We start from the raw sequence: 16,593 nt of genomic DNA on the forward strand, positions 1-16,593 counted from the left end.
TCTAGTGTGTGGTAAATCATATACAGCCTGCCTTTCTATTGTAGCATAATCTTCTCCAAGAATTTAATCTTGGGAGATTTCCCTACCTCTAGCTTTACTACGTTGTTCAATAATCTTAGCCTCTTTGGACCAGGTACTACATTGTAATTGTGGACCAGGCTCTAAAAACCTTTTACCAATTCTATCCAATCTTTAAGGATAATTAGAAACTGACCATGAGTTTAACATTTGCTTCACAGCATGCCATATGAGACGATTGCTTCCTTGAATCTCCTTAAATCTAACATTGGCATAGGAATCCAGCTAGGTGTAACAGAACCTCTGCCATCTGGCGATTCTTGTAAGGTTACTGGTTATATTCAGTTTGGCTGTTTGAAAACTTTAGACTGCTCCTTTCTATTTTTATAATGAAATGCTGAATGGCCCTCCATTAAATTCCTGGATTTTAATATCTCTGTGATCTTTTTTATTAGGTTTTTATAAGAACTGTATCTTAGCACTCATATTAACCAACTTTTTTAGTGATAAGACAAAAATGATAAACTGATAGTATTTACAATTGATATTTCATAAATCCCATCTAAATTAGATATCCTCTCATTTAATCATCCATTTTCAAACTGTCTAGCATATTATCATACAGAGACCCAAATCCTTCCATTGTAATGGTTCTCCCCATTTTTTAATGTGGTAAAAAAAAAAAACCTCTCTTTAAACTAATTCCTTCAAGAATTAATTGTCTTACCAAATCTTCACCAATGCTGATGAACATGTAAGACCGATTGCTGCTGTGTAGAACAGTAAAAGCCTGACTGGCTCTCTAATTTGGCAGCAGCCCAAAAAGGGGGTTCAAGGAGAACCCGTCATCACTGGGGGAGGGGGAGTTGGCTTTCTTGGTGATTGTTCAGAGAAAACACGTGTGGTGGTGGTGGTGGTGGGGTACTGCCTGAAGGCAGAACTGGCCAGTCTAGAGTGGGTGAGTCCTGTGACAGTTGGAGCCCAGGTAGTTCTGGAGTTTGGGTGGCAGCTGGTGACTGTTTCAGAGAAGCTACAATTGGAGAATCCCAAGTTCAATCAGAGGCCTTGTGGAAAAATTAAAAAAAAAAAAGAAAAGAAAAGACTAGCCAGGTGGGGCTGCGGCCCTATGTGCAGCTTTGGCCTATGATGGTGGCAAAAAAAGCCATAGGCAAATGGATTTTTCGTGAATTCATACCCCCAAATGTTGAGTGCCAAATGTAGCACAAATAATAAAAAACCCTGAGACAGATATTGGGGTTTACCCTGAAGATCAGAAAAGCAAAGCAGCCAAACCACTAAAGAGTTCTTACCTCTACGAAATCTTCAGAATGGAAGAGAGCGAGTTCCTGTCTCATTCAGCCTTATATTCCTTTCTGGTGCTGGGATGAAGGGCATTCACCACCACCACCTGGCCTCTATGGCTAACTAGTGTAGCTGCTGGGATTAAAGGTGTGTGCCACCACTGCCTGGCCTGTATTACTGACTAGTGTAGCTGTTGCATTCTGATCTTCAGGCAAACTTTATTTATTAATATTTAAATATCACTATACTTTCTCTTATGATCTTTATACACATGTCTGTAAAATAGTCACTTTCCTTACTGTACAGATGGGAACTTGATATTTTCAGGGGTAACTAGCTTGCTTAAGAGTAGTTTTAGCAAATGTGACATTTCACTTTTCTGACATATTTTTCATTTTTTGCTTTCCCCTCCCCCACCTCAGATTGCCCATTTGATGATCATTATGAGTTCTTCACACATGTAGTGTGCACAGACATTTAATATTTTCAGCATTGCTTTGAATCCTTTAATAGCAGAAAATTTTATAACTCTGGAAGGTAGAATAATTACTATCTCCATTTTCTGTTTGATCAGAGTTATTATTTTGCTGTAAGTATCAGTAAGTTGTATAGTTACATATGTATTTATATTTTAAGTCCTTTTCTGCTGAGTACTTAGCAGTTCCATTTTTCCTGATTTCTTTCCTGTATTTCTGTATTTCTTAATTGAAGAAAACTTTTTGTTCTTTTTTAAATAATCCACAAATTGACTTAGTAATACCTACATGTAATTCACTGGGTTGTGTTTTTGTTGGGGTTTTCTAAAGGAATAGAACTGACAGAATACTGTGTACCTGCATACGTGTGCATGTATGTGTTGTGGGGGGGTATTAGAATGACATACAGACTAATCTTTGTAGCCCAACAGTAGTTTATCTTTTGGCCAGAAGGTCAAGAATCCCTTAGCTGTTCAGTCAGTGAGCCTGAGTTTTGCTGGAGAGCTGCTTGTCTTCCATCTGCATTAGGCTACTGAAAAAGTCGGTTCTAGTGCTGAACACCTCAGCAACAGAAAGGTGACTTTCCAGCAGCTCCCTTCTTCCACGTGCAGCCCAGAGTTAGGGTGTATCTGCTCACCTCAAATTGTCCAGTGAAGAAAATTCTCCCTAGGTGTGCCCAGCTGCTTGGGTTTTATTTGATTCTTGGTGTCATCGGGTTGACAACCAAAATTAGTTCCTCATGAATTATAAATGTATTCAGCCATAAAAGTCGGTGAAACTGATTCCTCCTCATGTGAAAAGTTTATATATATAAAAGAAACTTTTCTAGATAAAGTGCAGCTGTGTAACCTTACAATCTTTATATGGGCAAATGTTAAAATTTAATAAGAGGTTAATTTGACCAGTGTTAAAAATATGACAAATTTGACAGCATGTAATATTGTTTATTTCCTTCATCTGCTTCACAGATGTTATTAATATTTGTAATTGTCTCTTTAGGATACCTTTTTGTAATTACTGTGCTGCACTCTAATTTGATTACTTCTCCTTCATTAGAATGTGGAACATGTAGAAGAAGTATTCAAGAAGTGGCTGAAGGAAAAAAGTGCCACTGCCTATCAGAAAATAAAATAAAACATGGGAAATACAACCACCAAATTCCGCAAAGCTCTCATTAATGGTGATGAAAACCTGGCTTGCCAAATATATGAAAATAATCCTCAACTAAAAGAATCCCTTGATCCAAATACATCCTATGGAGAGCCCTATCAACACAACACTCCATTACACTATGCTGCTAGACATGGAATGAATAGAATATTAGGGTAAGTATTACCTAATACTTGTTAAGTAATCAGTGGAAAGGAAAATATTCGGGATATTTGAAAATATATACTGACATGTTTGTGTTATATGATACTATTCTGGGTTAAGTTTTCTAAAACTGAGAGTACCCAAATAATTTGATATGATTGTGATTTACTATGATCTTCTGTATTATCTCTAAATCAGACCAAAAGTTCTAATAGTACTTTGTTGCTTTGGATGTATTGTTATCCAGAGTGTAATGTTAAAAATAAATTAGATTACAAAAGAATACTCTCAAGGGTAAGAGTGAACAGTAGTCAAAGTGTCCATTGGAGATCAGTGTATTTTCCCAAGGGTGAAAGTGATTAAAGAGGTTAAAACTAATTTAACATTTTAAAAGACATTTTGCATTAGAAGTGAAAAAAAAAAGACCATCAGCAGTCACTAAGTATAAGCCCTTCCTCATTTTCAGATACTTATAAAACTAAGAACTGAAACTACAGGATTCTGATTACTGGAATTTAAATCTGAGTCATATCTTTACTCTGGGTTATAGGTATGACATCTTGGTCTTTCCAGAAGGTCATTAATAGATAACTGTCGATGCATAAAATTATTAGCTAGCTGGAAGCTTTCTATTTAAAAAGAACAAAAAAGTCACACATTAGTGTCCCCTCACCTAAGGATCAGTCCAGATGGATCTGTCAATCAACTAGTCAAGAAAATCCTCTCAGGAAAAACTGTCTGTTACAGAGAATTGAGAAATAAAACAGAAGTTGACAGATCCATTTGGACTGATGTGTCACTTTCTTGTTCTTTTTTCTCTTTTCTTTGATCTTTCAAGTGAATGCTAAAATTTTGAAAGACTCATTCTTTATGTTCAACCTGACAACTTCTGAGTTCTTACCTTCTAATAAAATTGGTAAAGATAAAAACCAATGTAATTTATTATATAATAAAATTAGAGTGTCCCTAACTCAGTGAACCAATATATTTCACATTTGTTTATGATCGTTTAAAGTTCTGCATTTATTAAAACTTTTTAAATGTAACTTAGATCATTAGACTTTTAATTAACACTACAAAAAGTTCATTCATACAATTTTTAACTATGCTTTAATAATCTATCACTTGTTAGACTTTTGGTATAGTATCAAATATGAGTATTCAGCTATTTAAAAAGGCAATTTAAAATTGCCTTCCCATTTTCTAAACTATTTTTGTTCATAAACTATGCTCAACCAAAATGTGTGTTAAGACAGATTGAATCTTTTGAAAAACTCATCTGTGGTGTCTAGAAGTTAAAGTAGGAGTGGACATCAGGCCTCATCCCTAATCCAGAAGCAATCTTTAGTTAGTAGATGGCCAACAAAAAAATAAACTCAGTGGCATCTTTGGAGGTTCCTTGATTCATATGGCATGTCAGGGCTTTTCCTTTGTTTTTAATTTTTTATTTCTGTTATTTTTTTTTAAAGTACTCTTTTGGACTGGAACATCCTCTACCCCCCTCCTTCTTTCTCCTTTCTTTCTTTTCTTCCTTTCCCTTTTCTATTTTTATTCTCATATACTTTATAGACACTAAAGTTCATTTTTCTTGTGTATGTATATGATTCATGCACATTAGTGCATTCATACATGTGCCACAGCTCATGGTGGAGGTCAAAGGACAACTTTGAAGAGTCAGTTCTGCCATTCTACCATGAGTTCTGTGCCCGAAATTCAGACTGTCAGACTTGTGTGATGAGCTCTTCACCGTCTAAGCCATTTTGCGGCTCCCAGTCTTCTTAATTGAATGAATTAGTCATACAGACACTTCAATAGAAGTTGGATTTTTAGCTTTGGAGTACAGCTTATCTTTAAAATATTATCTCTGTATTTTTAGGTTGGAAAAAGTTGTTTTTTTATCATTCCTTTCCCTTTTAGGACTTTTCTTTTTGGTAGAGATGGAAACCCAAATAAACGGAATGTGCACAATGAAACATCTATGCATCTGTTGTGTATGGGGCCTCAAATCATGATATCTGAAGGAACCCTTCATCCTCGCTTAGCACGCCCTGTGGAAGATGATTGCAGGAGGGCAGATTGTCTGCAGATGATCTTAAGATGGAAAGGAGCAAAGCTTGACCAGGGTGAATTTGAGCGAGCAGCTATTGATGCTGTTGATAACAAAAAAAACACACCCCTTCACTATGCTGCAGCCTCAGGGATGAAAGCCTGTGTAGAGGTAAACCTGGTCTTTCCAATTTTCTGTGGTAGAAAATGTTTGCTGATAATATGTGGTCATCAGTGTTTGCTTTGTCTTAAAAGTTCTTACCTCTTTATTCATTCTAAAAGAACCAAAACTTTTTATCAGTAAAGTTATTTCATTATGTTAGGAAACAATAACAATAGGAAACAACAATAAAAACCCATGCAGCTTACCAACCTTTTGAAATATAATGAAATCAAGATCAATAATGTTAACATCTCCTAACATAAAGTACTTTTTCAGTACTGTCATATTGAAAATAATAGGGTTTGGGTTTATTTTTTCTTCTTTTGCTGATTTTTTTAAAATAACTTATAAAACTTACATATCTATTTTCAATCTAAGATATTAGTCTTTTTTATTGATTTTTATTTAGCTCTACATTTTTCTCTGCTCCCTTCCCTGCCTCTCCCTTTCCCCTTTCAACCCTCCTCCAAGGTCCCCATGCTCCCAATTTACTCAAGAGATCTTATCTTTTTCTACTTCCCATGTAGATTAGATCTATGTAAGTCTCTCTTAGTGTCCTCATTGTTGTCTAAGTTAAAACTTACATTATCTTAAATGTGAGAGAAAATGGCTTGTATGGCCTATCAATATATTTGAAATGTTTCTGCACCCCCTAAAAGCCTTTCCACTGATGCAGTAACCTGAATCAAACCAAATTAGAAAAAAAAGTTTAATGGATACCAATGTTCCTGGATGGCCCTCCAGCCCCGTAGAGAGGAGCTGTGAAGGAAGACCAGAAAACCACCTGTTTGTTCTCTAGGGTACAATTTAAATACCCTGTGGGCATGGTCTTGAGCATCTCTGGTCATCCTTTGGCGGGCTTTTTCAGAGGTGGAGTGTAGACTGAGGCAACTCCCAGTGAGGGGCTTAGAATGGAACTTCAACTTGGACATTCCAGACTCTTTGGATATAGTAATGCCAGGGGCTGTGGTGTAGCCTCACTCAAACATTCCCAACTCTTTGGGTATAGGAGCATTGGCTCAATTCTGGCTACTTCCTTCTGGCATGGAGTGATGTGGGGGAGGGGAGAGTTAGGAGTTTGTGGGCTCATGCTCAGCTAGAGGTGTGGGTGGTTAGGCATCTGATAACTACCATCCTGGAGACTTCAAGATTCCTTGAGGGATCTGAGAAGGCAGGTTGCTGGAGAAAAAAAGAGATTGTTATTACAGGCCCTGTAAGTGGGGCTAGCCATGGGAAGGGTGATTAACTGCCAGAAAAAAATGGGATGGAGAAGTGCCCTGGTTACACAGGAGAAACAAGGGTGAATGAATGAGATGAGAGCAGATATGCCCTTTAAAACTAGATTTCAGCTGTTGGGTAGGTACCCATTTGAACCTGGAGAGGTGGTATCATTGGTGAAGTGCCAGGAGCTGGTGAACTGGTGTAGGTGCTAATATTATCTGGAGAACTCCCTGCAGGTTGTTCTTGAAAATAAGCTTGAAAATGGGTGGGGGTCAGAATAGGCTCTGGAGACCATTAGTTTCCACTAGACCAGATTTCTTGATGCAGCAGCAGAACTTTTCCCAAGAACCTGCAGGTATCTGTAAGATAGCTGGAACAGATTTATATCTTGGTGTCATAGCAAAAAGCTAGAGCTTTAGGTTAAAAAGCATGAACATTTTAAAAGACAATTAAAGAAAATTGGAAACTCTGAACCTCTGAAGATACATCTGAAACCTTTTAAATTTTGTACTATGAAGCCTTTGAAAGAGGCACACCTGTCTGTCCTTTTAGCAGGAAATTTAAATAATAAAGTAATGAGTTACCAGTACCCTAAGTCATCAAATGCCGTTAGACAGATTGGAGAGGGATAAGTAAGTGAATAGAAGTGAGACAGCTTTTTTCAGCTACACAGGCAATCCCAAGTCTTTCTGTGGCCTTTAATGAAGCAGTACTTGCCTTCAGCTGCTAATCCCAGGAGGCCTGACAGATTTTCCTGTGGGGGTAAGGTTCAGTCTGCCTTTCTTGGCAGGATTAGACAATTGATCCCCAGTATAGTTTCGAGGAAGCTGATGAGGCAGCTTATTGCTGTGTGGGTGACTTTGCCATACCCAAAGGCAAGCCTCCAGACAGGGTCTTTCACAACCATGCATCTTCTTGGAAGAGCTATAGGATGGTGCAGGAGCTGGCTTCTCTCTCTCTCTCATAAGAAGCTCTTTTGTTAAATGCCATACTCTCAGATCTGTAAAGACACTTGAGAATCAGGGTACCATTCATTACCTGTCAGGTAATCTAAATTAGACATATAAGTTAAATTTAGACATATAGTTTACCCAGTTAGTTACATCTTACCAATGTTAGTAGAAGCAAGACAACTAGAAAGAACATTTTAGTAAGCCAAAGGATATTGGAGGTGGATTGTCTCCTTGGTAGGACCAGCTTGCATGGGTACTCTTAGCAAAGATGACACTGAGGTTTCTGTTTTGACTTCAACCAAAGATAGTGGCTATTCATGTACTTTTTCATGAACAGTTTTCAGAGCTGTTGTAGTAATCTGGACCTATAAGTTTTACAGATTTTAAAACAAGCACACATATGTACACAGACATAAAACAAGCATACTGTGCCCACATTATTTACACAAATATATTAACAGACGAACAAAACAACTTAAAAATCCTGGAGTAGGCTGCAAAAGCCAGGTGAGCACACAGGTGGTCCCATTGAGGGCCAGATCATCAGATGGCTGGAAGGAAGAACAGAAACATAAGGACGGAATGCCTATGCAGCTCAGAGTGGGAGGACGGGGAACGAATCCATTGCAGGGAGAATCCCAGAGTGACCTGATCACATGCCAGAAATGCACAGGGGTTGAAGAGAGGGAGCAGGAGCACCAGCATCCAGAAACCATGGGCATATGGGGGGGGGGGGTTTGTTTGTTTCCATGCTGGCAAAAAGTTTTAGGCGTCAAGGATGTACAGTGTCGGGTAGCCCCATTTTAAAAAGATTTTGTAACAGGTCACCCAATGGCATTTGGGGATCAGGCCTTAAATGGTAGATATCTGTTTTGCAAGTCTATTCTGAGACCCATAGCCTAGTGTAATACGTCCATTTTGGTAGACTTTAGGTCAAAAAAATCAGAGGAATCTCATAGGACAAGGCAGGCCCTTGTCCTATGGGACAATGCAGGTTCCTTGTCCCTGTAACAGATAGGTAGCCTGGCGGGCTGTGTGTTTCACAGGACAGCCCAAAAATCGCCTGAGGCCCTGGGCCTCTAAGGTAATGACTTAGAACTTGGATCTTACCCAGACGAAGCCAATCTTAGCCTGGTAGAGAGCAGGTGTGGGGATAAGAGTGTTTTTCTACCACGTGCCTTGGACCAATGGGAGAAACAGCCTTCTCCATGGGACCTCCAGATGAAAAGTTTCTACACCCTGATAAACCTCTCTACTAACGCAATAATCCAAACCAGACCAAATCAAACCGAATTAGAAAAATCCCAGGTTTAATGGATAACAACACTCCCAGATGGCTTTCTAGCCCCTCAGAGAGTAGCCGGGAAAGGAAGACCAGAAAACCACGTGTTTGTTCTCTGGGATACAATTTAAATACCCTTTGGGAATGGTCTTGAGCATCTCTGGGAAGGGGTCATCATTTGGCGGGCTTTTTTGGAGATGGAGTCTTGACTGAGGCAACTCCCAGGGGTGGAGACTTGGGGTGGAACTTCCACCTGAACAATATTATCTTTACTTGATTTGTTTATTAAATAGGTAACTGTTAATGGATGCATTTGTTATTAACCTTGTCTTTAAAATACCTTGATTCTGTTGAATCTATGCTAAAGTCTTCCTGAATACATACTAAATTTGGGGATTTTTATTTATAAATGCCTGTTATATATTGCCAATATAGAAAGCATCTTATAAGCTTAAATAAAAACCACCCATTTAGCCCTTAGTTTCTTAAAAGACATTGTAACTGTAAGTATCACAGCTCTGAGAGGATAGGTATCCTGGCAGTCAGAAGCCAAGGAATACCACAAAGTCACACTGCACAACAAACCTCACACCAGAGATTTATTGGAAAAGATACAAGAGGGTGGTTGCCTCAGCGCAGGAGAGAAGCAGCAAAGAACTGCATAGGAGGCAGGTTATTTGGGAGGCAGACCTTCTCAGGATAGTCTGGGATTGATAGAATTCAGTAGTCTAATCTTGGTGGGATTCTGATTGTTAGGATTCTGTGGCCTTGTCATGGTTTTTGTTTGTTTGGTTGGTTGGTTGGTTGGTTGATTGTTTTGGCTAGGTTTTTACACCCTTTAGAGTAGTCTGGAGATGAGACTGGCCACTTCCATGCCTCTGGGTGCTAGGCCTGGCACTCAGAGCAGTCTAGAGGCAGGGCCTGGGGGCAGAACTTGACCACTGGGAGTCCAATAGTAACTCTTTATAGTATTATCACTACTGTTCATACAGGTGTACAAATATTCTCAACTACCAACTTTCATGTTAATTCATACATAATAGAATTTATTTTGTATAGATGTATTTAGCTATATACAGGACAGATTGTAGATTGGATCAGTCTTTTTATTGTAAAATTAGTATACTTTATTTTAAAAGTAATGATCCTAAAAGATTTAATATTTAATGTTTCTTTAGTGTTACACTTTTAAGTTGTTATTAAAATTATGAATGTTTTTAAAGGTTATAGTCACATAATTCATTAGTATAGTGAAAGATCAGTTTTTGTTACTTCTTGAACTCTTATGATCTTGTTTTCTATTTATTGCTATTTCTTACTTGTTAATCTTTTACAAACTTTGTCATTTTGTTTCCTCTGTTTGTATCTCCTTTGCCCACTAGTTAGTGAAATGTGGTCATTAACTTGAATTCCCAAGCAATGCTTTCTAATATTGACTCAACATAGTGAAAATATGCCCTAGGACTTAGGAAGGAGACACATACCAACAGAATTTTTGACATTTTTTGTAAGGAGCCGCCAGGATGTCGCCTTGGCGAGATAGTGCCAGCGGTCCTACAGCCTGGAGGTATACAAATCCTTTGATGCTGTCCTGCAGGCCAGTGTGCTTGGGGCCTTGTTTTGCATTTCAGAAACTTGGTTCCCTGACCTGTCCTGTGGCCTTGGGCCCTAGCAGAATGGCATCAACCAATCAGCATTCGAGCCTTTCACCCTAGAAAAGCAGCTGCCTTTGGGTTTTCCACTCTCTCTCTAATCTTTCTCTTGTCCCTGCGCTCTCTCTTCCTCTCTCCCTTGCTCTCCCTTTCTCTGTCTTTTCTCTCTCTTCCCTTCCCCCAATTTTCCTCAACCGAGTGCTCCAAATAAAGACGTGATAGGGAAGGAATCTCGTTTTCGTGGCCGTTCATTCCTGCTGGTCAGGAAGCGCGCCGCAATTTTTATTTTTCCTGAATATAGTTCTGTGCTCACCTCCTAGGGAAGAATCGGCTGTGGTGACTCACATGTGTGAACTCTGTGGTTCTTTAAATATGTTACGGTAGAAATAGCTGGTTCTTGTTAGTAGCAATAATACTCTTAAAATCTGCTTTAGTAATTTGCTTCTAATAATTCTCAGTAAGCAGTATTAAGTACTGGTCAGTTTTTAGTGTATTTACAATGTTGTGCATATTAAATTGTTTAAAAACTGGAGTAGTTTCTTTTGTTGTTGTTCACAGAGGGCTAATTATGTAGTATTTGGAAGGAAGGTCTGATGACTGCCTTGATATGTATGTGTGTTTCTCTTTGCACTGCCTAATCTATCAGCATATCACATCACAGGAGCCACTCTGCTTAATGACTATTCTATTTTTTTGATATTGCGAAGAGCTTGTTGGTTTACTGTAAAGTCTTCCAAGTGGAACCTTATGAACACCTTGCATGTGTTCCAGCATTTATTGACAAATTTCATTGTAATACTTTGTCCACTTAAAGTTTATCACCAATGCCTTAACTGACCTCTTGTTCAGCTTTAGGCTCTTACTGACCTTTTGTCATGCTTATTATTAAACTAAAAGTATTTCCCTGGGCACCATATATTAACCTATCTACAGATGCCTTATGTGTTTTCATAGCATAACTGCTTAAAACAAACACATTATAATATATAGCCCACTATGTAACTAAAGTTCCTAGATTATCATGTATCTTATAAAATTTATTATTATGGGTACTTTAAATACTTTTAGACTTCTCTACATTATTGCTCATGGGGTTTTTTTATAAGAATAATAGGAATAAGTGCCATTTCTGTAATTTTTAAGTATTTGTAATGCTCAGTGGTACCAAGTATCAAATAATGGTATAAGTAAATAAATATTACCAGATATTCATTATTTTTCATAAAACTATGAGATCATCTAACTGTAGAAGGGGCAGAGATGTCTATTATTGGTCCTGTTACTGCCTATGGAACTTTTTGAGGTTATTTCCTCTTGGTTGCTTGGGATAAATCTCAAAATTATCTCAAAAGACCCCTTAGTCACTAGTGTTCTACTAGCTAATGGTTATTGTAAAATATACCCCCTTTCTCTGCATAGTCTTTATAAACTTGAGATTATTCCCCTTCCCAAGTAAGACCAACCTATTTTTTAACTAGTAGGGGTTTATATTTATGGAAACATTTCTTCTCTAGTTGTTAGTTTTGTTTCTTTTCTTTATATGTGTTAGTTTCCTCACTGCTTTGACAAAAGCAGCGTAGGATGCTTTTTGACTCACAGTCATAGCCAGAAAACCGTGATAGGATGAGCGGCTCAAACTCTGGGAGGAGAGGGACTTTTCTGGGCCTTTTCATCCCTCAAAAGAATAGGAAGCAGAAAGCAGACAGGAAGTAGGACCAGGCTATAAAATTTCAAATCCACTAGCTATATCGTCTGATTCTTGCTAGTGCTCTCTTAATTGACTTTTTTTCTTTAAATCAAAACAGCACCAAAACACATAAAATTAGAAACCCTTACAGCCTACTGCAATGGCCCACTTCCTGCAGTGGAACTTCAGTCCCTAAAGTCTTCACAGCCTTCCACACAGTACTATTAGTTGGGAATCATGGGTTCAAACATGTTAGCTTTTGGGAGGTATATTTCACATTCAAACCATAACAGTATATTTATTTAAGAGTAGAATTTAGAGTTATCTGGAGCTGAAGAGATGGCTCAGTGGTTATGAGCACTTGATACTCCTGCCAAGGACCCTGGGTTTAGTTCCCAGCACCTACAGGGTGGCTCACAACCATCCCTATTTCCAGTTCCAGGATATCCAACACCCTCTTCTGAACTCCAGGCACTCACATGGTTCATATGCTACATACAGGCAAAATACTCATAAACAAATCAGAAGAAGAATTTAGAAAGTTATTATTTGGCAGTTTCCTCTGTGCATTTAATAATTTGAAGTTTCCTTGTGGTTCTTGTTTTTTGTTTGTTTGCTTGCTTGCTTTTGAGAAAAGAGTCTCTATTAATTTAACTTTAGCTGTCCTGGAACTCACTATGCAGACCATGCCGGCTTTCAAATCACAGAGATCCACCTGTCACCTGAGTGCTGGGGTTAAAGGTGAGCCTCACCGTACCTAGTTATGACTCATCATTTTGAACCATAGAAATGGAATGTTTATATCAAAACTCTTCCTATGCTGTATTCCACAAGTGCTTACATGTAGTAATATAATGTTAGCTCTTTGGACTCTCTTGTGGGGCCTGACACCCAGCTCTCAAATAATCACACATGGAGTCTTATTCTTATTTATAAACGTCCAACCTTAGCTTGACTTGTTTCTTGCCCACTTTTCTTAATTTATATTATCCCATCTACCCTTTGACTTCTGTGTTTTTCTTCTTCTCTTGCTTCGTTAAATGTTACTCTTACTCCGTGAATTGCTCTGTAACTGGTGTCTGGCTCCTGATGTCCTCCTCCTTTTCGGACTACTACTACAAACCCTTTCTCCCAGTTTTCTCCTTTAGTATATTCTCTCTACCTGCCAGCCCTACCTGTCCTTTCTCCTGCCTCGCTATTGGCTATTCAGATCTTTATTATATCATCAGGTGTTCAAGACAGGCTAAGTATCACAGCTTCACAGAGTTAAATAAAATGCATCATAAACAAAAGTAACACACCTTAAAATAATATTCCCAACACTTACACACACTCATATACATACACATATGCTCATACTTATGCATAGCAGAAAATTAAAACCCCTTAATTATGTTGCTCTTAGAACCTGCAGGTATCAAGGTGTTAAGAGCATTGTACAGGATTGCATCTGTGTCTGTCTGTGATGCCTTGCCTGGCTCCTTTGGAGTTTCTCACACTCTGTTGTTTCTATGTTGACTTCCTCATATGTATACTGTACCAGTCTCAAGTTCAGTATTTCTGAAGCTAGCCTCAGTCACCTCTAGTTACTAGCAAAACCTCCTTACCTTTGGGTTATACACATGTATTCATTCTCATTCCTCACCTCTCCTGCTTTCCCTTCTCCCCTCATTGCATCAGGTTAATTCCACTTATCAGAATAGTGCTCTTTGTTGTCTCTTTAGTCAGCTCCTTCCTTTGCTGTTACTGTTTGAGACATGCTTTCATGCAGCCTAGGCTTGAGTCTCTGTGTAGCTAAGGATGTCCTAGAACTTGGTGCTCCTGCTACCATCTCCTGAATTTGGAGATTACTGGTCACCTTTTTATCTGTTTGTGTCACTCTCTAATACCAAGTACTTAAACGCTTCACCTTTGTGTTTTTTTAAAACTTCATTAAACAGGAAAACCTGGAATCTTATAAATAATAAGTACCTGAAATTATTTGTGAGATAATAGTGTGTAAAGAGTAGATTTAATTGTTTAAAATTGCTAAATTAAATCTAAATTTGAAATTGCTAATTTTAAACAATTAATTTTGGGTCAGGCACACATAGGGAAAGGAGAGAAGCAACTCCTGCCAAAAGTCATCTAACCACACACATAGCATGTCATCTGTGTGTTCCACATTCACAGTATAAATAATTCAGTGTAAACTAAAAGGGAAGGTGGGGTGCTGCCTAAGATGTGGCTCAGCTGTTAGAGCACACTGGCTGTTCTTCCAGATAACCAACCACAGAGCAGGCAACAATTTTCTTTTACTCTGGTTCTAGGAGATCCAATACCTTCTTTCTGGCTTCTGAAGGCACTGCATGCATGTGGTACATATATCTGCAGGCAAAACGCTGGTACATATAAAATAAAAACTTTTAATAAAAGGAATTAGAAATGCTTACAAAACCATAATTAATATTCCTATAATTTTAATATCTTCATATACCAGAGAATTAAGAGTTAATAATTTTTTCTGTTAAAGCCTAGATAGTAAATATTTCAGGCAACTTAGCTAGTGTAGCTTACAAGAAACTATAGATAATATGTTAATATGTAAACAAAGAAGCAACATCCAGTACATTGTTATTTTTGTGGACATTGCCAAATGATTTTCCTATGGCTTTTATATGTCATGAAATATTCTTTAAGGTATTTAAAGTATTTAAGAACTATAAAAATTCATACAGAAGAGGCAACTTGCTAGATTTGACCCATAAGCCCCAGTTTGTGATAGCCCTCTACATAATATAAAGAACTGGGAAAAGGAACTATACCTCAAAACATACTCTCTCTCTCTTTCATATATATGTGTGTATATATATATATATATATATATATACACTATATATATAATACGTACATGCACAAATGCCTAAACATATGTAGCGTTATCAATATATAACATCCATTTGCTTTAATAACAGAAAGGACTTAAAACTTTCTCTGTAAAGAAAGCACAAAAAAATAAAGCTTCAGTAATACATAAAACTGGCAGGAATTTAATGTGATAATTAATATTCTGGTTTTCTTTGTAGCTGAAAGTTTATCTTTTCTGCTTTGGAATAGAAATGAACTTTGGTGATGGATGATGCCAATTAGCATAATCTAACAAAAGCTCCATGACTCTTCTCCCCTTTGGTAGACTTCTCCAAGGTAATCATATTCAGTAGGCAACATTTTATTTCTATTAGTGATTGACCTGTAATAGTGGTTCTGTAAATAGCAGACATGACAGAGATTTAGTTTTTGAGGGTGTTTCACATTTGGTGAAAAACATTTTTATTAAAATTAATATTATGTCACATCTTTCTTATATGCTTTACTGTAAATACTTATGTGGAGTTGTAATTAATTGTTTGATCAAGTAAAGACCATAAGAAACCCAGAAGTGGTAAGTACCACCACTTACCACCTTTACTACCACCCACAGCACCTTTTTGACACTCTCAACTGCTATTGGTCTTTCACGTGTCATTGAAAGCCATAAAAAACATTAACCAATCAGATTGAATAGTCTACCTAATTTTGTTGATTTTATTACCTAGAGATTTAATACAAAAGAATATAGGACTCTTCTAGACCAGCAGCTAGGTAACTTTCTGTCTTGGCTTCAGTTTTCTGATTATATTAAACACTTGACCTCCAGATATCAAAGTAAAATCTGTATATGAGATTCTAGGAGTAACTTGGCCTCTTCCTCTGGTGATTATTTTCCATGGCAGATTGAAAACTGCTGTTCAGGTTTCAAGTATGTTCTGATTAAGGAATTTTGTAAGGAAATCAAAAGATGAGTGACTTTGAAGGAGGGTAGACTAGGCCATATTAAATAGAATACACTAAGTGCTAGACATTCAGGGTCAGGACCAGAAAACTGAACTATTCAAAAATTTTAATTGAAGTAGTGTTATGCAAGCAAATATAGAACTATTAGACTGATGGCTGAAGTATAGATTAGATTAGAAATATTCTTCAAGCAATGAATGCTTCTTGACTTGTTATTTAAAAAGACCCCAGCTAGTATTGATATCAGTCTTTTGAAAATTACTGAAAATACAGAAACTACAGGTTGTAAGAACAGCACAACCTGAATCTATAGCTTAATGGACTCTTAGAATCTCAGTTACTGTCAATTCTCAGTCATACTCAGATTAAATATTAAGAAGCTCTCAATTTGAGCACAGTCCACATTGAAACTTTCACCTGTAAACTTTCCAGGCCCGTGATAGGACTATCAAGGCGCCCAGATCATTCTTCCATAGCTTGAAACCCTGTACTGGAAGAGTAATTCCAGCTGTGATTGCCCAGAAACATCACACCAGTGCTGTTTAAATCCTTGAAGTGTGTGCCTCCATTTTGTAGTGAAGTTGGGATCAGTGTGCTAGCAGGAGTGCTATAACAAGATTAGTGCACCAGATCCTGGGCTTTGAGATGACACAGTTTGGATCTGTG

At 37.7% G+C, this 16,593-nt stretch overlaps 1 protein-coding gene across 6 annotated transcripts in view; it reads left to right on the forward strand.

Annotated features, from left to right (window-relative positions):
• The window catches only part of Ankib1 (ankyrin repeat and IBR domain containing 1), a 119,526-nt gene that overhangs the window by 32,002 nt on the left and 70,931 nt on the right, over nt 1–16,593 (forward strand). For 4 of the 6 annotated variants that reach the window (XM_048436478.3, XM_048436487.3, XM_085683711.2 and 1 more), the window contains exons 2-3: nt 2,853–3,121; nt 5,028–5,328. In XM_048436478.3, coding sequence (XP_048292435.1) covers nt 2,934–3,121; nt 5,028–5,328 — 489 coding nt within the window. In that variant the 5' untranslated portion in view covers nt 2,853–2,933. Of the gene's footprint in view, nt 1–1,788; nt 1,910–2,852; nt 3,122–5,027; nt 5,329–15,179; nt 15,298–16,593 lie in introns of those variants that run through there. The other 2 variants (XM_085683710.2, XM_048436496.3) reach the window with 2 other exon arrangements.

This window comes from Myodes glareolus, chromosome 25, assembly GCF_982192425.1.
Source record: "Myodes glareolus chromosome 25, mMyoGla1.1, whole genome shotgun sequence".
Lineage (NCBI taxonomy): Eukaryota > Metazoa > Chordata > Mammalia > Rodentia > Cricetidae > Myodes > Myodes glareolus.